Source organism: Colias croceus, chromosome Z, assembly GCF_905220415.1.
Source record: "Colias croceus chromosome Z, ilColCroc2.1".
Classification (NCBI taxonomy): Eukaryota; Metazoa; Arthropoda; class Insecta; order Lepidoptera; family Pieridae; genus Colias; species Colias croceus.
The window spans coordinates 15,244,065-15,271,775 of NC_059568.1; the positions used below are offsets into that span (position 1 = coordinate 15,244,065).

At 38.5% G+C, this 27,711-nt stretch overlaps 1 protein-coding gene across 4 annotated transcripts; it reads left to right on the plus strand.

The window, feature by feature from the left end:
- The first annotated feature begins 5,770 nt into the window (after window positions 1-5,770).
- LOC123705530 (transcriptional repressor CTCFL-like) lies at window positions 5,771-27,692 on the plus strand. 4 transcript variants are annotated; one of them, XM_045654354.1, is made up of 17 exons: window positions 5,771-5,871; window positions 6,328-6,456; window positions 6,820-6,947; window positions 16,830-16,982; window positions 17,586-17,684; window positions 17,843-17,916; window positions 18,074-18,243; window positions 18,483-18,619; window positions 18,812-18,962; window positions 19,287-19,453; window positions 19,720-19,856; window positions 20,443-20,560; window positions 20,954-21,070; window positions 22,664-22,865; window positions 23,068-23,219; window positions 23,684-23,821; window positions 24,787-27,692. In XM_045654354.1, the coding sequence occupies exons 2-16, from the start codon at window positions 6,354-6,356 to the stop codon at window positions 23,813-23,815; spliced, it is 2,040 nt and encodes a 679-aa protein (XP_045510310.1). In that variant the 5' UTR covers window positions 5,771-5,871; window positions 6,328-6,353; the 3' UTR covers window positions 23,816-23,821; window positions 24,787-27,692. The 4 variants fall into 4 exon arrangements, with proteins under 4 accessions (XP_045510310.1, XP_045510309.1, XP_045510312.1 ...); XM_045654353.1 differs by lacking the exon at window positions 5,771-5,871 and adding an exon at window positions 5,891-6,116; XM_045654356.1 differs by lacking the exon at window positions 5,771-5,871 and adding an exon at window positions 5,891-6,116 and having other exon boundaries at window positions 16,830-16,973.
- The last annotated feature ends 19 nt before the right edge of the window (window positions 27,693-27,711 follow it).

The window sequence follows — 27,711 nt, forward strand, 5'->3', positions numbered from 1 at the left end:
GATGGTAGTTTTGATAATGATTTAAATGACGGACGTCTTCTGCAGTTGCGGAGCAGTCTTGTCCTGACTTTGGTCGAGTAAAAATATCTAAGAAATATTATATTTGTAGTAAGTACGTAATACCTACCAATACGCGCTAACAAATACGTGTTACATGTTTATTGTATAATTTTCACACTATTGGTTTTAAACTCAAACTCAAACATTTATACAATTAGACTTCTTCTAGAAGCACTTTTGAATCGTCATAACAGTTTAACAGTTTTAACATTTACCACCAATTCAGAAAGCAGTATCTATAGAGAAGAAGAAGAATCTATTTAATCATAATCGTAATCTTCTACTTCACTGAAACTTTCATCGCTCGAAGAACTCGATGTTTCGCCGTCGGAATTTCTTAATGTTATTATAAATGAGTCAGTGTAATTATCTACTTTTGGTTCTAATTGAATATATTTTTCCTCATGTTTTCGCGTCTTTCTCCAAACGTCACTAAACATATCCAGACTAATAGCAGTTGCTTCCTTTCTAAATAATTCTTCCACAGTTTTCAAGTTAAAGTTCACATTTTGTGATGCTACTTTCCCTTTAATTATGCCCCATAGTAACTCTATTGGGTTGAGTTCTGGATGGTATGGTGGAAGGCGCAATACACTATGTCCATGATCTTTGAGGATTGCATCAAGTAAAAATTGTGTATAGTTTGGCGTATTTTTTTAAATAATGTCATAAAGAATAGGTATTGTGTTTTATTCTGGATATTCGCTCGTCTTTTAATTCTATTAAATATGCTTAGGATATGTCACAACTAAGCGCTCTAAAAGATTTTCCGCAAAATTTAATTACGGATCAACAACTTTACGAACACTTCCAAAGAACACATACCGCAATAAGACATTGGTATTCAATTTTAAGTAAGAACAACCGATAACGTTTGTAAATTAATGTAAATGGTGATAACTCTGATTATTAATTAGTAATTTGATTTTGAAAAAAAAAATGCCGATTTTAGTCAAAATTTATATTTTTCTAACAAGATCCTTATCATCCAAATTTCCACATTGGTGAGAAAAATTGACATTTCTAATGAAAATGAACAAAAAATTAAATGATTTTATTAAATACTGTAAAATAGTCTATAATTCTTCCATTTACTGTATCACAAAATTCTTCATAGATTTTTAGATATTCGTACTACACCAATAACATCACCCTGTATTTATAAACAATTGCAAAATATGACACATACATAGGCCGGGAGATACTGACACAAAATTTCGGGTCATTTGTAACAGAATGGCGGTTCTACAGAGGTCTTATTACGCAATGACAAGAAGAAAAATGATGGTCAGAACGCTGGTACCGGCGGACTAGTCGCGTGGGCGTAAGTCACACTCGTCGGATAAGTAAGACCCCTCTAGACCGCCATCCTGTTACAAATGACCCGAAATTTTGTGTCAGTATCTCCCGGCCTAACATGTGCAATGTGTAAATGTGTTGACGTTCCAGCTCTTCTTAATATACTTATAACTAAGCCGGACAGATATCCCATACCGCGTATACAAGACTGTACATACCTATTGGCAGGAAAAACTATATTTTCAAGGCTAGATTTGCAACGTGCCTATCATAATATTGGTGTCGCCGAATCAGATATTGAGAAAACAGCTATAACTACACCCTTCGGTTTATATGAATTCAAAAGAATGACTTTTGGTCTAAAAAATGCAGCGCAGACATTCCAACGATTTTTAAACAATGTTGTGTTCCGTGACCTTCATTTTCCAACTGATTCCGAAAATTTTAATGGCGAGAAAAGCGAGGAAAGCGTTCCATTTTTATTTTCCTACATCGATGATGTCATCATTGCATCATCAGGACACCAGAGCCATACAAAACACTTACGAATGGTTTTCGAACGTTTGAACGAATTTGGAATCACCATCAATTTATCAAAATGTGAATTTGGCAAGACGGAATTAAGTTTTTTGGGATTTAACATTTCACAACAAGGATTAAAACCATTGGAAGATAAGGTCAAGGTCATAAAAGAATACCCAAAACCACAAACAGTCGAAGAATTAAGACGATTTCTAGGAATGCTAAATTTCTATAGACGTCATTTACCTCATGCTGCAGAAATACAATCAAAACTTAATCAGTATATACATAACTCGGGCAAGAAAGATAAAACTCCGATACTATGGACTGATGAAGCATCAACAGCCTTTGAGCAATGTAAGGAAAACCTTCAAAGTGCCGTTACATTGTCATTTCCCGCAGCAAACGCTTCTATTGCTATCATGACCGATTGTTCTAGCACATGTGCCGGTGCAGTACTTCAACAGAGAGAAGGAAACTCATGGAAGCCTCTCGGATTTTTTTCACAAAAATTAAGCGAAGCGCAACAGCGCTATAGTACATTCGATCGAGAGTTGCTAGCTATGTACATGGCTATAAAATATTTTAGATATATGGTCGAAGGCAGAATTCATACATTCAAAAACAATACAATCAGCAAAAATGATACGCCGCGAAGATTACGTCATCTCGATTTCATACTGCAATTTTGTACATCGATCGAGCATATAAGCGGATCAGAAAATGTAGTGGCTGACGCTTTATCAAGGATAGCTACAATAGATATGCCATCGCCCATCGATTATGAAAAATTAGCTAAAGCTCAAGAAAATGACGAAGAACTCAAATTATTACTACAATCGAAAAATCTAAACTTTAAAAAGATAATTTTACCGCCTAGTAACATGCCAGTGTATTGTGATGTAACTATGCAGAACGCAAGACCATATTTGCCCGAAGAATTTCGTATATATATCGGCTTACAACGCCATACATGGAATTAGTCATCCTAGCATACGTACGACACGAAGACTCTTGCGAGACAGATTTATATGGACATCTATAAACAAAGATGTTACCAATTGGACACGTGCATGTATAGAGTGTCAACGTTCTAAAGTGCATAGGCATACTATTTCGCCTACTGGAACTTTTACGAAAAGCGACCGATTTGAGCATTTACATATCGATATCGTCGGTCCTTTACAATATTGCAATGGTTATCGATACATTCTAACCATGGTCAACAGAAGTACTTCATGGCCAGGAGCTTTTCCCATAAAAGATATTACAGCAGAGACTGTAGCTGAAATTGTCTATACAGGATGGATTTGTCGGTTTGGATGTCCTATACGGATAACTACCGATCAAGGACGACAATTCGAGTCAAGCTTATTTACAAATTTATCAAAGCGAATGGGTATTAAAAAGATAAGGACTTGTGCATATCACACGCAAGCGAACGGTGCTATAGAAAGATGGCACAGAGTATTAAAAACAGCTCTTATTTGTAGAGGTAATACAGTCGACTGGGTTGGACAATTACCACCTGTTTTGTTTGGACTAAGGGCAAGTCTACGAGACGACACTCAGACAAGTGCCGCCGAAATGGTTTATGGTGAAGCAATAAGATTACCCGGAGATTTTTTCCGGCTGCAAGTCGCATTGTTAAACCTGTCATAAGATTTAAATTATTGTAATTAGAAGTACATGTTTATTTTATTTTTTATATCAATGCATTATGTTTATATAAACTTTTCAATTTTATTTTTACATTTATTTCTATTGTTTTATTTACATTTTTAACTGTATAATGTTGTTTTTTGCTAAGTATACACTTTTATATACACATTCTATTATATATACCTTTTGCGATTTTTTTAAACAATTTTGTGATTAGAAATTTAAAGTTCATGCTTATTGATGTATATAGATTATTTTTTATGTTTGTGATGATTATTATATTATACAAGTAATATTAATTAATGTTAAAAAAATTTTTTTCAATGTATAATTTTTTTCCAAATTTAGGGGAAAGCTATGTGCCGTCAGCACATCACAGCTTACTTATTAGGTCATGCATCATATAACATTAATATGTATTGTGTCACTAATTGTACTTCAGTCTTAAATTGGCTCAAATATAAAGAGGTTGTCAATCCGGTGTTTAATTTCCGCTATCCTCACAGCTATCCTAAATATATAAAGCCGCTACACATGCTTTCTCACACTGATCAAAGCCAGTGTTAGCAACCTGAAGTGAGCTGATTATCGTACCAGGGGCGTAAAATTATCGTTTATTAGGCGTTTATGGTTCGAAATTATCGTACTTTTTTGAAAAAAGTGAATTTTAAGTCAATAAATCATATAAATTGTAATATTGATAAGTATGCAAGTCCCTATAGTTAATCTTTGTTTAACTACCGCTGTCAAATCAACGGGACACTGAAACCCAAACGTTTTACGTGCCCTACAGATATAAGCTTCTTGTGCCCTACTATTCATTATGTGCTCTTTGGTTTTACGTGTGGTACAGACTATAGACCTGAACCGATTCCATTTCCACTTTATGTTCAATAAACGCGCCAAGTTTAAAATTCAATCTGACAAAATTTCACTGTTCCCATGAAAGTTCGATATGAAACACGTCAAAATTTCATATTTGTATGGGTGAAATAATATAAATACTCGAATTTTGCATGATAGAAATTATCGCACGATAATACTATGCTATCGTACATCGTACGTAGGCACAAAATTATCGTGTTTGTACAATAATTATCGTACGGTTCCGAACACTGATCAAAGCTCGTACGTCTCGTAATTCTAAATTATCTAGTATCGCCATCTATTGCCAGCTGTTTAATGGTATGAATATATGGGTATGAAGTTTGAAAGCCAATTGAAAGCACATTGAAAGGAACATTCTTACAATGATGTCCTAATTTTTTTTAATTAAAAATCATAAAAATTTTGCACTTTAGCCACCAACGTAAACTTAGCACCCCATCATTGGAATTTTGGGTCGAAAATGACCTTGATCGATAGGTCTCCGTTAGGTCCTTTAAGGTCCCACAATTTTTTCGTTAGGTCTCCTTTAGTTTTAAAGTGAAACTTTAAATACATCGTCTCAAACTTTTGGTCTGTGTAGCGCACGATACGGACGATAATTATCGTACATATACGATAATTTTTAGTTAAATGTCTATAGTGTGAAAAAAAGTTTCACTTTTACCGTGGTTTCATAAAACCACACAACATTATTTTTTTTAAATTTTTTTTAAATTTTGGTTATTAAAAAAATACACTTTAGCACCCCATCAATGGAATTTTGGGTCGAAAATGACCTTGATCGATAGGTTAAGATCATTTTCGACCCATACGGACCTATACGGACCTAACGGTAAAGAATACGATTTTGATAAAATTTGCCAATTTTGCTATGGATGAGGTGCAAAAGTGTAATAAAATTGTGGGACCTTAAAGGACCTAACGGAGACCTATCGATTAAGGTCATTTTTGACACAAAATTCTATGGACGGGGTCCTAAAACATTATTTTATTCATTTTATTCTACGTAAATATATTATTTTTTAAATAAATAAAACACATTAAGTATTTTACGCAACTTTAGGTTTACAATATTGATATAAACTTTAAAAACTGTACTATGCAAATAATTTATTTTTATTAATAAGATAAGTTTCGTTTTTTACGAATGACTGAAAATATCTACATATATATAAATTCCATTCAAATAAAATCATTACATGCATTTTTTCATCTGTAGCATGCGCAGTATGTTCGTAAAAGGTTCGTAATGACAAGAAATCAATACATATTCATTATTTAAGATGGCAACACTAATATTTTAATGAGCGTAATGACTGGTAACTCAACTGGTAATGACTGTTCTTTAGTTCTCGTGGCGGCCATTACAGCGTCACAATCGCAAAAAATTGACTGGAACGCCCTCGTTGAGAAAATTTAGAAGCTTCCTCTCATATTCAGGTATTAACTATTTTGTTATTAAAATATCAATTAAGTGTAGTAAGAAAGCAGATACAACTATTTAAACAAAAAACGGGGAATGTAGTTGTATCTTTAAGATCTGAGTGCATGTGGAATTAAATGTCTTTCCTTTCGTAATTATCTATTTAACGCTGACGACAGCGCCGTCTGTGATCTTTTACTAGTTTTGTTACTCAGTGTATGGCGGTAATTTGGTGCTGATTACCTGGTTACGATTTCAAAAGGTATACATATTTCTAAAATATATAAAATCGAAAAAGCAGTACCTAGGTACCTAAGGCTTGAATAAACCATGTTACAATAAGATGGCGGACGGTATCTATTGGTGTTATGTTATAGCGTTCTAAAGAGAATTAGTTATTAGTGCAAAGTGAAACATTTGTAATGTGTATTCGTGTTGGTGTTTGAGAGTGTAAATTTTTGGAAAATTTATAGATACACAATATCAGTTGGCTGTTACCATGCCGCCCCCGGATGAGGACGTTATGAAGGGCAAGGAGGCCTTACTTCAAACCTACTTGTCTTCTTTGGACCAACATGCCCAGGATGCTTCAGTACTTACAGGTAATGAAATACGCCTTTCTTTCTTCATTCTTCATTCTAATTCTTTCAAATTATTATGTTTTATGATAGACGAGCTTCGCCCGCTTTGTCTCAAATCTAATAAATCATATATTAAAACCTCATTCCTCTTGAATCATTCTAGATCTTTGAAAAAAAATGCATCAAAATTCGTTTTAAAGTGACATAGGGGCAGAGAAAGCGACATTTTTTTAATACTATGTAGTGATAGTATCAATAAGGTAACAAGGTAATCATGCATAGATTTTGTGAATTTTTCTTTCCTTTGTTGTTAGACTAGGTACTTCGCATTTTGTTAATAGCTTAGGTAAAATTAAGTTTCATTTTTAAACCACTAATTTGAAGGAAATACAGATGAAGATCAAGACTCAACTGTAACATACTTTGTGGACGAAGAAGGCAGGTATTACTACCAGCCATCGGGAGACAGCGAGAATCTTGTCTCTATACCCACTGCAAACGAAAATGAGGAGGTGAGTTCCTTATAAAATTATTAACATTAACATATTCATATACACTAATATAGTAATTTTAGAGATGTTTTTTCTTTGTTTGTGTTGGATAGCCTACAAAGGTGCCAATTTTAATGATTTTTTTCACTAAAAGAAAGCTACATTAGTAATTAGGAAGTAATGTAGGCTTCATTTCATTTATATCATTGGTCAGCCGCAGTTGTAATATGAGGCTAGTAATATAATAAAGGATATGTTTGTTTCAAATGAACAATTCATATTATTCTTTACTTATCTTTCACATCAGTACTACATGCAGTTCTTAAGATTACAACCATAAAATTATATTTAACAATGTTGGCGGCAGGCCCTCTCAAGTGGACTGTAGTGGCGGGGGGGTTTGTAAATAATACAAACAATTATTTCTTCATACGCAGAGGGCCAGGGTGCCAAGCCGGAGCGGAGTTATTTCCTTAGTTTCTTCTTGTAGCGCGGGAGCAACTGGAATGCCATGACGCAACCGGTTTTGCGTCGATATTTATACTCTACGTGTTATCCCCTCCACTCCGGCTGGCCACGCCCCTTTCCTCACCCTTTATTTTCATTCTCTTTATTTTTACACAATTTTACATTTTCTACGTTTTCATTACATTCATTATTACATTACTAATTAATTCTACATCCATAACATATCCCGCCAACGCCCCGTTTAGACTGCGCGCACGATTTTCCCGAAATTTACTTTTATACTACCCCGTCCCCCGCTTCAGGTGTATAAATATACTGCGGGGAACGGTTTGTGCGCGCAGTCGCGGACGTGATGCTGTCGGGAAAAGAAACATTAAATTTACATAATATCCTAATCATTACATAATCATTAAATATTAACATCTACAATAGTAAGTTCAAAGAAAGACAAAACATTATCGTATACTTAAGGCAACACATAAACAAAGACATTTTCAATATTCAATAAACAAACATAAACATTTACTATCATTAAACAAGACATAAATATTTTAAATTCCAAGTAAATAAGTCTTCAGTCATAGTCTTTCATGAATTTTCCTATCTAATTATGACTACGTAATAACAATTTAACAAACATCTTTACATATAAATTCGCTATTCTATTCTTAGTTATAAAATAATCCTTCAGGCATAAGCCTTCAGGAGCTTACTCTACGTTAATACTAGACAGATTAAATACTTTACTTTCCAAACATATAAAACTTTACATTTAAGAACTCAAATAAGACATACATTTATTCATACTAAAAATAAGCCTTCAGGCGTAAGCCTTCAGGAGTTTATACGTTATCTTATTCTATACTAATTAAATGAGTTGTGTACTTTACATTTACGTTTCGTCGTGCACATTTCTCCCGCCGTCGCACTCTGCGATTCGAACTGGTAGCACGACGATCTTCTTGGTGGGCCGCCGGAGGATTCTGCCGCCGCTGGTCTCCACGTCGACCACTCGTACCTCGCCGTCCTTGCCGGGATACGTGGCGATGACTCGTCCTCGGGGCCACGTGTTCCTCGGATGATTGGAGTCGCACACGATGACCAGGTCGCCGATCTTGGGGGCCGCGCCGCTTGCGTGGGGCTCCCGCCGCTGTTGAAGTACGGGCAGGTACTCTCGCACCCAGCGTCGCCAGAAGGTGTCGGCGAGCTGTTGCGCGCGCTTCCAGTGTGTGCGCGCTGTTGTTTGGTCTTCTTCGATGGTGCAGGGTGGCGGCACGTAACAGTTGGAGCCCAGCAGGATCATATTCGGTGTGATGGCGGGCGGCACGTCGGGGGTCACGGCCACATGAGTGAGTGGGCGTGAGTTTACGGTGGCTTCTACTTCGGCGAGGAGTGTGACGAGCGTCTCGTCACTGGGGTGCTGCTCGTGAAGCGTGTGGCGTAGGGCTTCTTTCACGGTGCGTACCATGCGCTCCCACGCGCCGGCCATGAATGGGGCGGCCGGCGGAAGGAAGCGCCAGCTGATGCGGCGGGTTGCTGCTTCTTCTTCAAGTGCGGCCCACGCGTCCGTGAGCTCTCGGTTGGCCGCGCGGAAGCACGTCGCGTTGTCACTCCATATTTCGGCCGGGCAGCCGCGCCGCGCTATGAAGCGGCGCAGCGCGTTGATCGCTGAGTCGGTGCTGAGCGAGGCGACGACTTCTAGATGTACTGCGCGCGATGTTAAGCACGTGAAGAGGGCCACGTAGCGCTTCTCTCGATGGCGGCCGACGGTTACTTCTTGCGGGCCGAAGTAGTCGAGTCCGGTGAATGTAAATGGGCGCGCGTGATGCGCGAGGCGTGCGGCAGGCAGGTCGCCGGTGGATGGGCGCGCGGGTTTGGCGCGCAGCAGGCGGCAGCGCGGGCAGCTCTTTAGCACCTCCTTTGTCGCGGGTCGTATTCTTGTTATCCACAGTCTTTGCCTTAGTTCATTTACTACAATTTCGACGCCGCCGTGATGTAACTTTTCGTGTACATGCTGTATGTAGAGCTGCGTATACTTGTGTTTTCCGTCGAGCACTGTCGGGTTTGCGGCCTCTGCCTCGATCGCGCTGGCTTCATTCACCCTTCCTCGTAGTTTCAGTATTCCTTCTTCGTTCAATGCGACACTTAATCCCGCTAGTGGACCTTGACATTTTTCAGTGAGCGGGTCTCCTCGCTGTAGTATCGCTATCTCTTTTCCGTACGTTGCTTGTTGTGCTAATTTCACAAGCACGTTTTCCGCGGCGCGTAGGTGGCGCGCGCTCAGTATTATATATTTTCTTTCTTCGTTGTTCGGACGCGAGACGATTTTCTCTTTGTTCTTTTTCGTATTTCTTTTCCACGTCGCGTCCTTTTCTTCGTTTTTTCTTGTACGTTTTCGACGTGTTGCGTTGACGAGTTGTTTGGGGCGACGACAGAGTTCGATGAATTGCAGTACGCGGGCCGTTGTGCGCACTAGCCGAGTCCATGTTGAGAAGCGTTCGAGGTCGATGAACGCGGGGGCGGGGTCCGACGAGTTCAACGCGCCGCATTTTTCTTTTTCTTCGCCCGTGTCGGTGATGTTTTCCTTCTTCTCAACCGGCCAGTCGCATTCTTCATAGCGGAGGAAGTCTGGACCGGTGAACCAACGGTGTTGCGGGTCGAAGTCAGCGGGGGTGTTGCGTGTAGCGTCGTCCGCCGTATTGTGCGCCGTGGGAACCCAGCGCCATTCATCCTTCTTCGTGAGATCTTCTATTTCGGCTAGTCTGTGCGCTACAAACGTCTTGTATGTGCGGGGCTCGCCGCGTATCCATGCGAGTGCTGTTCTCGAGTCGCTCCAATACACTTTTCTCTTGAAGACAAAGTCGTGGCCTTCCTCGACTGTTCGTGTGAGGCGTGCTCCGAGCAGGGCGGCTTGCAGCTCCAGACGTGGAATCGATACCGGTTTCGTGGGCGTGACTCTGCTTTTCGCGGCGGCGATCGCGATGTGTATTGATCCGTCGGCGCGCGTCGCTCTGATATACACGACTGCTGCGTATGCCTCTTCGCTGGCGTCCACAAACGTGTGTACCTCTCTCTCAGCAGCGGGTTCGTAGTCATAGCAGCGCGGGATGCGGAGCGCGTCGAGATGCTGTATATTCGCCACCCAGTTTTCCCAGCGGTGTTGTAGCGCGTCGGGAATGGGGTCGTCCCAGCCGGTGTTGTACTTCCACGTATCCTGCATTATCCTTTTCGCCGGTGTGAGGATGGGCGCGATGAGGCCGAGTGGGTCGAAGACCGACATGATGAGACTGAGGGCTTCTCTCTTCGTAGGTGTTCGCTTATTTTCGATTATTTCTTGTGGTACACGTTTCGTGTTGACACGAAAGCCTATGTAGTCCTGCTTCACATGCCAAAGTAGCCCTAATGTTCGCTCTGTCTCGCTCCCGCCGATCTCGACGGTGGTCGCCCCGGTGTTCGTAAAGTTTCTTATCGCGTTTTCTTTGTTCGACGCCCACCCACGTAGCTCGAAGCCGGCGTATCGATGTATGCGATCGACGTGCGCCGTTATCTCCTTTGCTTCATCTTCGGTCGCGTAGCTATGTATATAGTCGTCCATATAATGGTTCTCTTGAATCGCGCGTGCGGCTGCCGGACTCTCGTTCGCGTGTTCTTGCGCGTTTCTATTCTTGATGTAGAGCGCGGTGCACGGTGATGAAGAGGCGCCGAAGATGAGCGATGTCATACGATATTCATCGGGCGGCCCGTCGTCGCGTCGGTCGCCACGCCAGAGGAAGCGCAGCGCGTCGCGGTCTTCTTCTATAATTTTTATCTGCATGAACATTTCCTTGATGTCGGCGGACACGGCGATTGGATGTTGACGGAACTTCATGATGACGGCGGGCAGAGATTGCAGTAGGTCGGGCCCGGGCAGCAGCATGTCGTTGAGAGAGCGGCCGTGTGACTTAGCGGCCGCGTCGTGCACCAGACGAATCTTCGCTTTGTCCGGGTTGATCACTGGAAAGTGTGGGAGGTACCACACTCTCCCGCCGGTGGGCGGAGTCTGCGCCTTCTCTGCATAGCCGGACGAGAGTAGATTTTCGATTCTTTCCTCATATTGTCTCTTCAGCTCTCCGTCTTTGTCCAATTTCTTTTCCAATGTCTTCAGTCTTTTCAGTGTGTCGCCGTAGTTGTTCGGTGTATCTGCGGACTCGTCTCTCCATAGGAGTCCGGTTTCATATCGGCCGGACGGCAGGCGTTGACTTTTCTTTTCCAGTATGTTGAGTGCCTGCTGCTCCGGGTCGCTGCGTTGTCGCTTAGGTTCGATGCCGATGGATTCTAATTCGAAGTATTTCTTCATCATATTTTCGAGTGTGTCGGGTGACTTCTCCGCTTCCGAGAGATGAGAACAGAACAAAACTGGGTGCTTGTTCGATGAACGGCAGCCGTGCAGTACCCATCCTAACAGTGTCTTCGATGCGACGGGCTGACTCCTCTTGCCGTGCCGTAGTTTACGTGTTATAATGAGCTCCCAGTTGTCTTGTCCGATCAGCAGCTTCGGTGTTGCATTCTCGTACAGCAGGTCGTCTTGCAGGTCGTGCAGATGGTTGCAGCGGGCGATGTCACTTTCGCGGATGGACTGCGTGAACGCGTGGAGTTGGTGCACGGTGCCGGCGTTGTCTAAAACGTAATCTTTTTCTTCATGCCGTCCTCGTACTCGTGCCTTCACTCTCTTGCTGTACTCGTGCTCGTTCTCGTGTCCATTCACACCTTGAATTGTGATGGACTCGCGTGGCCCGTCGAGACCCAGCTGTTCTGCAAGCGCCGTTTCTATGATGGTCACCGTGCTTCCTTCGTCGAGCAGCGCGTACGTGTCGCATTTTCCTTTCGGCCCCGTGATGGTGATGGGGGCGATCTTCAGATACGCGCGGCGGCGCGTAGGTTGCTCCGACGTAGCGCTGTTGATGTTTATCGCCGACACGAGGACTTTTTCGTCGTTCTTCGTTTCGGCTTGCGGTTGAGTCGTTTCTTCATTTTTCTTTTCCGCTGTCTTTGTATGATGGAGCATCTTGTGGTGCTTCATGGTGCACCCGTTGAGGCCGCATGGACGAGCGCGGCATGTTGCTCGTTGATGTTTGCTTCGCAGACAGCGGAAGCACACTCGATGTTTCTTCGCTATTTCCCATCGTGTATTTACGTCGCTGTTCGTAAATTGTCGGCACTCGATAAGCTTGTGTTCTCGCTCGCACACCGGGCATCTTGTTTCTCGCTCGCTCGCGTTGCTTGCTGCGTAGGCGCGCTCCGTCCTTTTCCTTGTTATCCTCTCCGTCTCTGTGTCTAACGGAGCGTAACTGGAGCACTTGTCTGCTTCTTTATTCAGGAACTCTGCGAGCTTTTTCAGTAGCGGTGTCTTGTCTCGTTCGTCGGCGGCGAAGTCGTACCACTTATTCTTCATGATCGGTGTGAGCTTCTCGAGCACCTGCCGCAGCATTTCCGGGCTGTGCAGGTATTCTGGTTTTCCTAGTATTTCGACGGTGGCGACGATATTCGCTATTTTGTTTGCGAATATGCAAACATCCCGGGGGTTGTCCGACACTCGTGGTAGCGATTTAATTTTTTCCATTTCACCCAAAACGAGCGCGTCTGGGCGGCCGAACCTTCTCTGCAGGGCTTCGATGATCTTCTCGGGTCCGGTGTGTGATATGAGTAGGGCGGTGACGGCTTCTAGGGCTGCTCCTTTCAGCGCCTTCCTCAATCGTGCGACGTTTTCCCCGTCGGTGAATCCCTCTTCAGTTTCTTCATACGATGCCTTGAACGATAGCCACTCGTTGCTGGAGCCGGTGAACGTCGGTAGTTCACCGCCGTATCTTATTACTTTCCTTTGGCTTCTTGCGACTTCGTTGAAGGCGGTTACAATTGCCGCAACTTCTGGTGACCGCGTGGGCGGGTCTTTCTTCGGTTCCCGTTGCCCGTCGTCCTGTTCCTGGCGGGCCCCCCATCCTCGGTCTTCCTTGTTGTCGGTGTTCTTCGCTATGTAGCGTGGCGGTGAGAGCTCGCGAGTCGGGTTGGCGGCGGGTGGCAGTGGCTGGCTTGAATGCTGTTTCAACCACGACTCGACCCGTCGTTCCGGTTCGTAGTCCTCTTCTTCCTCTTCCGTTGTTGATTCTTCTTCAGCGCGGATTCTTTCTAACCGCGCCTTTTCTAGTTCTGCTGCGGCCTTCGCTTCTTCCAGCTTTAGTTCGGCTAGGCGTTCCTTCGCCTCCAACTCCGCGAGGAGTCTCTTGCGGGAGGCTACGGAGCGCCGCGACCGCACCTCTGATGCCTGGCGGAGCGTCTTCGAGCGGCGTGCTGGCGACCCGACGGCGACGTTCGATGGCGCCGCGAGAGCGGCGTTTGTATTGACGTTGCTTATTGGCGCCGCGAAAGCGGCGGTCGTCGGCGCGTCGGCGTTGTCGGCTGGCGCCGCGAAAGCGGCGTTTGTGTATCCTACGACGGGTGACGGCGCTGGCTGCAACTTGTCGGCGGGCATGGTGCTCGGCGTAGGTGGCGTCGAGCTGCTCTTTTCTTCTGTCCTCGTCGTTCTCGTCGCGGTCGTGCAGGTCTCCGATGTCTCCGTCGTGCCGCTCGTTTCTTCCGATGTGTTCGTTGATGACGTTCCTGTGGCGGTGGCGGTCGTCTCGGATACCGATGGCGTGGCTCCTCTTCCGCTCCGGCTTCTCGTGTTCATTTTTCTTCTGATCCGGTTCGAAGCTGACCAATGTTGGCGGCAGGCCCTCTCAAGTGGACTGTAGTGGCGGGGGGGTTTGTAAATAATACAAACAATTATTTCTTCATACGCAGAGGGCCAGGGTGCCAAGCCGGAGCGGAGTTATTTCCTTAGTTTCTTCTTGTAGCGCGGGAGCAACTGGAATGCCATGACGCAACCGGTTTTGCGTCGATATTTATACTCTACGTGTTATCCCCTCCACTCCGGCTGGCCACGCCCCTTTCCTCACCCTTTATTTTCATTCTCTTTATTTTTACACAATTTTACATTTTCTACGTTTTCATTACATTCATTATTACATTACTAATTAATTCTACATCCATAACATATCCCGCCAACGCCCCGTTTAGACTGCGCGCACGATTTTCCCGAAATTTACTTTTATACTACCCCGTCCCCCGCTTCAGGTGTATAAATATACTGCGGGGAACGGTTTGTGCGCGCAGTCGCGGACGTGATGCTGTCGGGAAAAGAAACATTAAATTTACATAATATCCTAATCATTACATAATCATTAAATATTAACATCTACAATAGTAAGTTCAAAGAAAGACAAAACATTATCGTATACTTAAGGCAACACATAAACAAAGACATTTTCAATATTCAATAAACAAACATAAACATTTACTATCATTAAACAAGACATAAATATTTTAAATTCCAAGTAAATAAGTCTTCAGTCATAGTCTTTCATGAATTTTCCTATCTAATTATGACTACGTAATAACAATTTAACAAACATCTTTACATATAAATTCGCTATTCTATTCTTAGTTATAAAATAATCCTTCAGGCATAAGCCTTCAGGAGCTTACTCTACGTTAATACTAGACAGATTAAATACTTTACTTTCCAAACATATAAAACTTTACATTTAAGAACTCAAATAAGACATACATTTATTCATACTAAAAATAAGCCTTCAGGCGTAAGCCTTCAGGAGTTTATACGTTATCTTATTCTATACTAATTAAATGAGTTGTGTACTTTACATTTACGTTTCGTCGTGCACAAACAATAAATAATAAAAACAATCTATACAATACATAGCTTGGTTAATGACATGCCATTGTCAGAAAATGGATTACTCTTTTTATTAGGTTATCAACAAGCTTTTTGATTATAAGTTATTACTGCCATTGTTATACTACTAATCCATGTTAATACAATAGAGTCAAATATTCTGATCAACTTTTTTAATCCTATACAAAATTCTGTTATCTTTAAACTGTTGAATAGTAAAAACAATTTCTATACTGAATGCCTATGTATAAAGTTTATTGCTTATTTCATATTCATAAACTTATGACTATAATAGGAACTGTAAATGATCTTATCTTAGCCATATTATGTTTTTTATTTTGCATAATGTAATTCTTTGAATATCCAAGTAGTTATTTCTTTTAACAAATATCAGCATTAGCAGCCAATCTCAATCAATCCTTGTGTACTAAACACCCGTACATCCATCTTCATATTCAAGCCTTCAGTTCATTTTCACCCAATTCCATAAGTATGAGATATTACACTATGGTAATAATTCATATAAAAAAAAAAAACTAAAAGTCACCTTCAAATTATCAAAACTTAACCAAAATTTTAATGGGATACATTGTAGGCACTAGCTTTAATAAAATAAAAAAGAATTATTGGTCCCCCAGCCTAACTTTCAAAGGTAACAAAGCAAAAAAAGACAGTTTATTTGAAAATCAGAAGATTCTCTTTGTTTTTTTAAATAAATTAAAAAATAGCCTGTCAGTGTAACCTCCTGATTACATCCACTCATCCACATTTTATAATACAACAATGTAAGATTAAATTTGAATGAAAATAATGTTTGTTTAACAATCCATACGTCCATACTAATATAAAATATTATAAATGCGAAAGTAACTCTGTCTGTCTGTTACTCAATCACGCCTAAACTACTGAAGCCATTTTCATGAAATTTGGTATGGAGATATTTTGGTACCCGAGAATTGACGCAATCCCGGAAATCCCACGGGAAAGGGAACTATGCGGCTTTTTCTTTGACTGCGCGGTCGAAGCCGCGGGCGGAAACCTAGTTACATATATTCTTTGTTTGTACTTTTGAATATACTTTTGTAGAGAAAATAATATATGTTGCATAACATGAAATAGATGATTGTTGGTTGTTAATGATAGTAGAGGATTTAATTTCAATTAAAAAATGATGTACATTAATTGTCCTCACATGGCTTTGTTGATACTTGTGAAGACAAACATCCTCTTCTCATCATTCATCCTTGTCCTCACATGTGAAGATACATTCAAACTTTGAATGTTGTTTATAATGCTGGTAGAGGATTGGATTTCAAAACTATCAAAAATAATTTAACCATAAACAATCAATGAAAAAGGACAAACCAACAACTTAAACATACAACCCTTTTTGTATAAGGTAGCATAAAATTATGAGTTTTTATTTCTGTTGTTACTAGCTGTATCATGCTGTTATAACTAGTTTATGTGTGGTTCTGATGACCGTGTTCTGAACCTATATTCTTGTAAAGTTAAAAAAACCTCTATACATCCATCCATCCATACAGTAATATTAGTATGATAATGGGAGATAGGATTTCATTCAGAACTGATCTTTGTAAACATTTATACATCGCAAGTGTTTTCGTATAACATTACATAGGTTTTGAATGAAAATAATCTTCTAGATAGCGGAGGAGACACAACTGCTGGTGGACGGGGAGAACTATCAAACTGTCACCCTGGTACCGTCGGAAACAGGGTCCGGAGAAGTCAGTTATGTACTTGTTGTACAAGATGAGAATAAACCACTCGTTAACATTGATATAAAGGTTGATCAGGTAATTTTTAGATACGCGTGGCCTGCTTGGTTCGGTTGTGGTTTATACTGTTGGTTCTTTGTTAGTTTTACATTATAAGGTTGGAAAAGAAACATACCTATTATACATAATTAAACATTGTACCCCTGTTTCATACTTTACGAAACTTAAAAATTACATTCTTCATTATGAGAATTTATTTTGCCTGTATTTGTTTTCAAGTTAATAAAGTCAGTTAGATTGTGGAATCATATTATGTTAAAACTAAGCCAGCTAGCTAACTAAACATAGGTATTATAAACTACCAGATTATTTTTTAGTTTGTTTTTCATAATTTGTGTAATGATTTAATCAGGAAATGGTATTACATATCTACTTAAACAACTCTGTTTTATATTTTAAACAGTTTTTGTGTGGATACTGTCAACTGTCACCAATGTATTTACCATTAAGGCATGGGCCGCCGCAACCTGTTTGTTACTTCATTCAAATGCAATAATGAGAAACCAATAGCAGTATAAAGTTTTTTTTTAATTTTTTGCTTTATTTGCTTATAATTTGCTAGCGCTTATCAATAAATGTATTTCTCTGTTATATCACACTATAACTTATCAATGTGTTCAGGTGGAGAAAGGTAATAACGATGTTTATAAATTCGATGAAGAAGATGAAGACGCTCCACAGGAGAATAGTCAAGAGACAACAGCTGAAGCTGCTCTCAAGGTATTCATTCATTATTTTAATTTGTATGGTGAATTATCCGGTTTGTTTGTGCCTGCTCTTGAAAGATAGATGGGTAATGCCTTTATTTTAATAACAAATGATGATAAGTTTAATTAAAAACTGAATACTAATGATATTTTTTTGTTTTTTTTTTGTAGCCGAAGCAAAGACGCTCCAAATATGTTAGACCACATTTCACATGCACGTTTTGTAACTATGTGAGTCACAGGAGGTGAGTATCGATAGTTTATTATGTTCTTGTAATAGAGTATTCTGTTAAATAATTATTAAAGAAAATCTTTGAAAGAATATGATTTTATTATCTATTGAAAATCTGCACTGTTTACATCCTCTTCTCACATAATATTAAACTATACGATACATTTCAGGTATCTCCTCCTCCGCCACATGAAGTCGCACTCCGACGAAAGGCCACACAAATGCACGGTGTGCGAGAGGGGCTTCAAGACTGTCACCTCGCTACAGAATCACATGAACATGCACAATGGTGTGAAACCGCACGTCTGCAAGTACTGCAGTAGTCCCTTCACTACTTCAGGTATAACTTTTTACTTATGTTTTTAAATTATGTATAGTATACTCATATAAGATAAGTGAGTTTTTTAAAATTATATTACTTATTTTAATAATGTTGTGTGTCCTTTTCTTTTAATATTATATATTTATATTTGTTATGGTACATAAAATTGTTAAATAGTAAAATAATAAAAATAATGTTTTTTACTACTTTTTTTTACTACAAATAAACTTTGCTCATGAGTATGTGACTGCCAACAGGTGAGCTAGTGAGACACGTGCGCTACAGGCACACGCACGAAAAGCCACACCGCTGCACCGAGTGTGACTACGCGTCCGTGGAGCTGTCCAAACTGAGGCGGCATGTTCGCTGCCACACCGGGGAGCGGCCCTATCAAGTTAGTTAATTGAATGCTATGTTCTGTACATGTATTTACTGTAATATATATAGCCTTGCTCGATAAATGGGCTATCTTACACCGAAAGAATTTTTCAAATCGGACCAATAGTTTCTGACAATAGCGAACATTAAACAAACTATTCACCTTTATAATATTAGTATATATTCTAATCACGAGTTCATTTCCCAGTGCCCGAACTGCACGTACGCGTCGCCGGACACGTTCAAGCTGAAGCGTCATTTGCGCACGCACACGGGCGAGAAGCCTTACAAGTGCGAGCACTGCAACATGTGCTTCACGCAGTCCAACTCGCTGAAGGCGCACAAGCTGATACATAATGGTGAGTTATATATAGTAGTGTACCCATAAAGATTGACATGTTGAACTGTTGTTGCATTTAGATATTACTATTATAGTATAAGGTAATAAATATGACGGCAACTCAATAAGGTCGTGTGCCACATTATATTGTATCGCTTGTGTGATGCCGACATGCCTCTTAGTTCAACAACGGTTTTAGATTGGTTTCATTTTTAGATTGGTTTAATTTAAATTGTAATGGCGAGGTTTTATTTTAAAAAAATTTGGGCGTTCTTTTTGATGTATCTCCATTACTAACTTACCATTCCAAAAAAAGTCATAAATCACAATGTCCATACAACAGTGGCGGAGAAGCCAGTGTTCGCATGTGAGCTGTGCCCCGCCAAGTGCGGCCGCAAGACGGACCTGCGCATCCACGTGCAAAAGCTGCACACATCCGACAAGCCGCTCAAGTGCAAGCGCTGCGGCAAGACCTTCCCCGACCGCTACTCGTGCAAGATGCACAACAAGGTGAGCTGTTGTGTTATTATATAAAAAAAGTATTAACGAAATCGGTTCAGCCGTTCTTAAGTTATGCTCTTACCAAAAAATTTTGCTATTGATTTTGATATTATACCAGCTGCGCTGCGCGGTTTCACCCGTGTGGCTCCGCTCCTGTTGGTCTTACATGGCCTATTCATATCCTTACACGATGAAAAACAAATTCATTTTTTTAATATATAAAATAAAAGCATGACAAAATGTTCTATCTTATAACAATATACATTTGAAAACAGACGCACGAAGGCGAGAAGTGCTACAAGTGCGACCTGTGCCCGTACGCCTCCACCACGCTGCGACACCTCAAGTCGCACATGCTCAAGCACACGGACGAGAAGCCCTTCGTCTGCGACCAGTGCAACCAGTCGTTTAGGTAACGTATGAAATGTATATGAGAAAAGAAAGAAAATAACTGCCTTTCCACAAAAACCTTTAAACCGGGTTTAACTTTAAGCGCGGGTTCTCTTTAACCAGGATTTGTCGTATTTCACATAGACTATTAAAGTGACAGATCTCTGGTCTAAAGTTAGACTGTGTTTAAATTGTTTTGTGGTAATACCATAAAAGTTTATTCCACCTTAAAAACATACAGAGAGCTTAATCTGAAATTTATTACCACTAGCAGATGTTTTTTTAACAAAAATAGTTGTTAATGCTGAAATGTATTCCCGTGCACAAAAGTTAAGTTAGGAAAACTTGAACATTTATCATATTATGCTCTAATAGTTACCAATCGGGCAATTCGGAAATGTATTTTCCATATAATATGTAAAACTTATCAATGTGTTTTAGGTATTTAAAAGTAATTTTAGCTATACACATTTTAGCTGCTTAACTGATCTAACATTTTAGCTTTTTAACTAATCAAGCGACATTTTAGCTACCTTAACAAATTAAAATGTTTTACATTGATGTATCTTACCTCATCAAATAATTAACCAAACTACTTATACTCATAGGCAGAAACAACTGCTCCGGCGGCACCAGAACCTCTACCACAACCCGAACTACACTCCAAAGCCGCCCAAAGAGAAACAGCACACGTGCCACGAGTGCAAGCGCACATTCGCGCACAAGGTATGTAATGACAAATGAAATAGTAGTTTTGATTGTATAGAAATAGAATTAAACTTTCCGCCGCCAGTTTTTCTTTGACTTCGCATATTTCCCGTTAATTCCATGCTATTATTTTGAGTTTAGCCCGGGCCCCGGACATACATACAGACAAACAGATAAACAGACAAAAATCTTCATTGAAGGCTTCGATATCGATTGTAGATCACGCCCCAAGTATTTTTAATAAATATTCGATGTGCAGTTTAAACTTTCCTACGACTTTATTATATTGTATAGATGACATATAAATTTTTATGCTGTTAAATGACTGCTAAACGTGCTGTAGTACTAAATGCATACACGTTTATATAGGATGTTCACTTGCGAATAAACTATATATTTAATTATTTGCAGGGTAACCTGATCCGCCACCTGGCGACGCACGACCCGGAGTCTGGGTACCACGAGCAAGCGCTGGCGCTCAAGCTGGGCAGGCAGAAGAAGGTCAAGATCGTGGACGGACAGGTTGTGGTGCGTATCACTAGCTATTCTTAACTCCAATTTAAAAGACAATAATTATTTGAGTATTCATTTTTCGCCTGAAAAGATAATCTTGGTCCTAAGCCGTCTTAACTGCCTTAGGGCCGATTTTTCAATGCCCAGATAAACAGTCTAATAACTACCCCTCGAATAGATTTATTCAATTGCTTATCTAACTCATAACGGCTCGCCTATTTTTCAATCGTGATTTATTTGATGAATAACTATCTGACCAAATATTTCCATATTGGCAGCTCTGCTCTTGGAGTGGCGAAACAAACATATTAAATTAGTCAGGTTAGAGCGGGATAGAGTCAACTTGCAATATGTCAACAACCGTCATTATGACTCACGTCAGGAGTGCATTTTAAGTTTATCTTGTGTTCTATGATTGTTGATTATTGTTTTGATTCGAGTAAAGAGTTTTGATTAAATTTGTGTTAAAATTTATATATTTTACGATGGAAACGACATAAAGGCAGCGTCTGGCAAATTTTCAATGGCATGATCATCAGTAGGTACTATCAAAAACATCAATTTCAATATGATTTTAATTGATAATTATTTTATAGAAAGAGGCTTTATTGTAAAAATTCTACGCTCTATGTTATTACATACGAAAATATCCCAAATTTGACGCGTCAGTTGTCAACTCAAACGTCTAATCGTCGAATAGCACGCTATCTGGCCGTTGGAGCAGCAGATAGATTTATTCCTCAAATAACGTAGTTATTCGATAGATAAGTCCTATTCGTCTATTGAAAAATTGAATATTTTGTTAACTGAAGAATAAAGTCTATCTAGCTGTTTATCTGGGCATTGAAAAATCGGCCCTTAGTCTTGTTTATTATTTTTAAAAGTTGCAATGCGAATTTTCTTTTGACTTGATTAATTTACTTATGCAATCGAAAAAATATTTTTTTTAATGCTGTGCAAGTTTTTCTGGATTTCTGATTTTATTGGCAAAATTATGCATACATTGACAATTCTACAGTTAAGCTGACTGGCTAAAATAATGCGAATTTTCTATTTTTAGTAGTTATTTTTTGTGTCATTAAAACAGAGTATAGATATATTTATATAATATATATTTCTAATACAAACAAGTAATTTTCACCTGAAGAACAACTGAATGGATTTTTAAATTTTTTTTATTTGGTATTTGTATCTGCTTGATTAGACAACAATTGTAAAAATTGTGAAAAATTTACATAAACGTAACCACCCGGGTGGAGTTGGTACAATTGGCTATTAATAAACAATAACAGACTCGAAAACTATCACTATTCAATAGCACAGCACTGTCAATACATAATAATAATTTAGCCAAGCGAATGTCTTAAATACCGCATTGCGAAAAATTTACAATGTATTTGCACTACATCTGTGTGCAGCTTCAAAACACAATGACATAAGCGATCAACCAAATTATGAACAGATGTATCTACAGTTTAGATACAAGTTTCCCATATAAACACTATGATTGACTTGACTCAGTGTCCTTTGACCCCTATGTCACACGTCCACAGTGCGCCGTCATCGCAGTATAAAGTCCATACTTTAAATAAAATTATAATCAAACAGGTCCCCGAACAAGGAGAGCAGCGTGGCGAGCACGACATTGTGAAGCTGGAGTTGTCGAACAGTGACCTTCAGCGGGGTGAGCTGGTGACCATGGCTGATGGAGAGGGCCAGCAGTACGTGGTGCTGGAGGTGATCCAGCTGGAGGACGGCTCGGAGCAGCAGGTGGCCGTGGTTGCTCCGGACTTTATGGAGGAGCACCAAGGTACGCTCCTTGCTATTATATCTCCTTAGAGCAGCCGTGTACATGACACTAAAGTAATCTATGTGTAATCTCGTAGAATTCTTTTATCACCACACTGATTAGGAAAAAGTGCTATTTTTTTATTAATATTATATTGTTTGTATTTTAATTTCTTTTTGTTATGACGTGTGTGGTGTTAAACTTTTCTTTCTCTATTTCTTAGAAGAAGAAGTGGAGGAGGAAGAAGAAGAGGAGGAGGAGGACGAGGAAGCGCTGGAGAAGCAGCGCGAAGTGATATACCAGGCGCAGATGAGGCAGAAGATGCAGCGCGACATCAAGGTGGAGAGGGATGTGGATACTTGCTTCGGGTTTGATGTGAGAACTTACTTGATATAACTAACTAGCTGTGCCCCGAGGTTTCACTCGCTCTTGTTGGTCCTGACGTGATGATATACAGGGTGTAATCGTTAAGTGTGCACAAGCGATTATTCGGTAACTATTGAAGATATCAAAAAACTTTAAACTGATATCGAAAGTACTTAACCTAATGAGTAAAATGGCCATAATAAATTTTTAAACCTTCCTCGATACGGCTATCTAACACCGAAATAATTTTTCAAATTGGAATAGTAGTCCCCGAGATTAGCGCGTTCAAACAAACAAACTCTACAGCTTTATAAGTATAGATAATACTAAAATAATAATGTGCAACATGCCTCCTTGCAAGTTTTGGTCACCGTTTCTGATTGTAGAGTATATAAATCTATTTTATACAAACAAGTTATATTTTGTATCGTTACTTGTATAAATTTCCACTAAATTACTGCTATAACCCCCAGGAGGAGGACGAGGAGGAGATGGAGCAAGAGCAAGAGGAGGAGCAAGAGATGGAGCAGGAGGAGGATCAGGAGATGGAGCAGGAGGACGATGACGTCACGTACAACGAGCGGCTTGTGTTGCAGCTCGTGTAAACTGAGGTGAGATAATATGTCTATACACTATAGCAGGGGTTCCCAATATTTTTTAACTCACGGCGCACGTTAAGTTTTTTGTCACGGTGCCCAACCCACCCAACATAGCTATTTGAAAAGGAAACAGTCGAAGTACAAGAATAGAAATTAGGTTAGGCAGAGAATAACAAAAATGAAAAATATTAACTCGATTACCTTATTGTAAAAGAGTTTATAGAGAAATCAAAAAGTAAGGCTTCAGGAAATCAAAAATAAAACACGATAAAGCCGATGCGCACGACGTAAGTAGTTACTTATCGTCGTAGCACATTTAAAATATTGTATGGCATTTTACGACGCAATGTTTCTTACTGATTCGAGCACTAGAAAAAGGTACTCGCGCCTTATTAATAGCTAGAGAAATAAGGTCGCATTTTGTGTGAATTATGCATACTATTGTTTTCTCATATTTTGTAAAATAAGGAATTATAAATAAATAAAAACTAGTGACTACCTGCGCCCCGCAGTTTCACCCGCATTGCTCCGCTCTTGTTGGTCTTAGCGAGATTATGTACAGCCTAGGGCCTTTCTAAATAAATGGGCTATCTAACACCGTAGGAATTTTCAAATCCGACCAGTTTAGCGCGTTCAAACAAACAAACTCTTCAGCAATATAGTATTAGTATAGATATAATAAAATCGTATGAAACTCAAAATTTACATTAGATATCTTTCAAAAAGAATACTTAGGCGTGATCCAAAATCGATGTCGAAGCCAAAAATATAGTTTTAAATTTGTGTCTGTTTATAATTATGTCCGGAATAAATTTAAAAATTACTTAAGTTTATTAAAATTTTGCATGAATAAGCGACAACCCGAGCAGAAGCCTGAAACTAATTAAGTATTGCAAGATAAATGTTTGCATCTTGTGAAGTACAATATTAGATGTACTAGTTTCCTAATTATTTATTTTATTTTTTTATTTTCACAGTTTACAGCAAATATCGTGCGATATTAAGTCCTGAAAATCCAACTCCGCGAGGAACGAATACGCATACATAGTAATATATTATATATTAGTGAAATGATTAATCCAATTATTGTGGAACTTAATTGGTTATTATATGTGGTGAAATTTAAGGGCCAGTTTCACAACTAGCAGATAAACTCACTGATAGTCTATCTAATACAATTTACTAATATCCATATGATAACTGTCATCTTAACTGACAGATAAGCGGAATGTCTGTAAGTTGTGAAACTGGCGAATGTTTAAAAGTAGCAGTATTGTCGTAATGAAGGATTTTGATGTCTCCCCTACCAAATACAAGACTATGTGTTGTGATAATCACGATCTTAAATAATTGTATACGTTTTTGTTTGTGTTGCAATTAGAAATCCATAATTAATTATGTTTATCTGAGACAGTATAATTCATTTAAATTATGAACGTAATAATTATTTCAAGTGTTATGTGTGTTATGTTCTATTTGTGCATTTATTGAGGCTTCTAAAGAATATGTATATACTATTTAAATACGCACCCATTGAGTCCCGAGCGGCCCGATCGGTCCACGACACAATAGATTTTCTATTGTGTCTGTGATTCCGGGGGCTGAGTTATTACAAAAAAAAAAAATCTTAAAAATTTTAGATAACTTACAAATTTCGATTATGGTATTATTATTTGTATTTTTCAAATAATAAGTTATAATATGTATTTGGAGTGTTTTTAAACATTTAACACGTCTATTTTAATAGTCGATTTCTCTCAATACATTTATATACCACATAAAACGGAAATCAGATTTATTTTAAAATTGTATGATTTAACAAAAAAAAAAAAAGCATGCAAACAATAATTAAAATTAAGATAAAGTATATATACATATTGTTTGGAAGCCGTCATAATCGTTTATCCCAATATATTTGGGTATGATGTATGTAAATAACCTGTTAATTTAATAGGACTATTGTAAAGTACATTAAGTTGTGAAAAATGTAAAAATTAACTGCTTTTTTTTGCTTTAACGCGTAGTTATTACAATTTAGGTTATACTTACGGCGAAATAATCGACGCTTAAACGTTCACTTGATGTGAATGTGTTATGTTCTGATGCCAAGTTTACGTGAACTTTATTCTACTGTTTATTTTGCGTTATATTATATATTATAATATAATTATATATTTTACATTTTACACTTCCGTGCAAGAGGTTGGGTTCCACCGTCAGGAATCAGTCGTTAAGAATCCTTTCATTTTTTTTTATTATATAATCCTAAAACCATCATAAAAATTATAAAAGTGTTATTTCGATGTTTTAGTCATTTCTATATGAAAATACATGCAAAATAGCACTTAGATATTAAATATTGAAAGTTCTGTGTACTTACTTGTTTCGGTAACAAGTAAATAGTTTAAAAACAACCATCATGTTTTCTGTATACCACTTAATAACAGTACCCGTTAAGAATTTTCGACTCTAGATAATGTAATTCTCATAATGTGAATTTGACCTTATCAAGTTATTATTAATATTCATAGTGTTCTTTCAATTATGTAATTTACTAGTCGTGACATTTATAATAGTAAACTATTATATAGAAATATGTAACGGTAAGATCCATTTAGATAAATGATGAGTTTAGATGTTATAGAATCCAGTCATTTCGTAATTCCGACGTTTAATACATAGATGTAAATATTACTTAAAGCGCGTTTTACATTAAACATATAGAAACTTAATGTGCACTATTTCTTATTTAAGTTGAATTAGCAAAATTAAGTTATGCACTTATTCCATATTCAGATCGCATAGGTGTAAAAGCAACCGATTAGTTAGTTTCATTTACACTTAGTACTTAGGTTTAGATTCAAACGAGAGAAGTAGCGGTACAAACGGTTAAACGCATCATTTTTTGTCCAGCTAATTCCCCTATTTTTGATACATAAGTTAATAATAGTTAAAGTTGAAATTATTATGGAAATAATTTTATAAGTTTATTTCGAAATTATTATTGTTTTTCTTCTTCAGGTATCTCTTAAAGAAATTATTTAAATTTAATTCGAATATTTGTTATTTCACTATTTCATAGTTCTCACGTTGGTTTTATAATGGATAAAACCAACTAGCTTACCGCGCTCGACTTCACTCTTTTCAAAATCATGAAAAATTATTTTATTATATGTATATCTATTAGTAAGATTGTATATAATATAATGTATGTTATATCGATCACCTAGATAGTGAACAATGTGTATACTGGCTGAAGAATTGCCAATTAAGACTTTATATGTATTGGATTTTAAATATGATTGATCTATTATGTCAAATAGCATCTCTTGATAAATTAAACGAAAATTAATAGAACGTCAAGAAAAGTCGATTAATAAACAAATTAAAAAAAAACAAATTCAGGGTAAACCCTTCGAATTAATTGCTAATGAGTATTGTATGTCTTTATATTTAAATATAAAAATTAAATATAAAAACATAACATTATTATGATTAATATTAAAATATAAACTTGGTGATGTATTCTTTCTCTGAGTTTAAATAATGAATACAATGCGAAAAGACTTTATACTGCTAATTAAGTACTTAATTTAATTGAAAAATTCATAGTACTGGTCTAGAGACTCTTGAAATATATCACAGTCTTACGATACGTTTCTGCGACAGACTATTTTTCGAAAAGGACTCTGTTCTTGTTGTTGTTTAATGTCTGTATTATCGTAGTGAGAGTTCTTAAACTTCCGTAAAGGCACCCATGTTAATTGTATTAAAAAAAAAATTACACTTACGTAAATTTTTGTTGTATAGTTGTATACTTACTGCGGAGGTGAAGCCCAGAGAGACGTCACCCATATTGATGTGATTAAATAATAAATATCAATTTGTGTTTTATTTATATA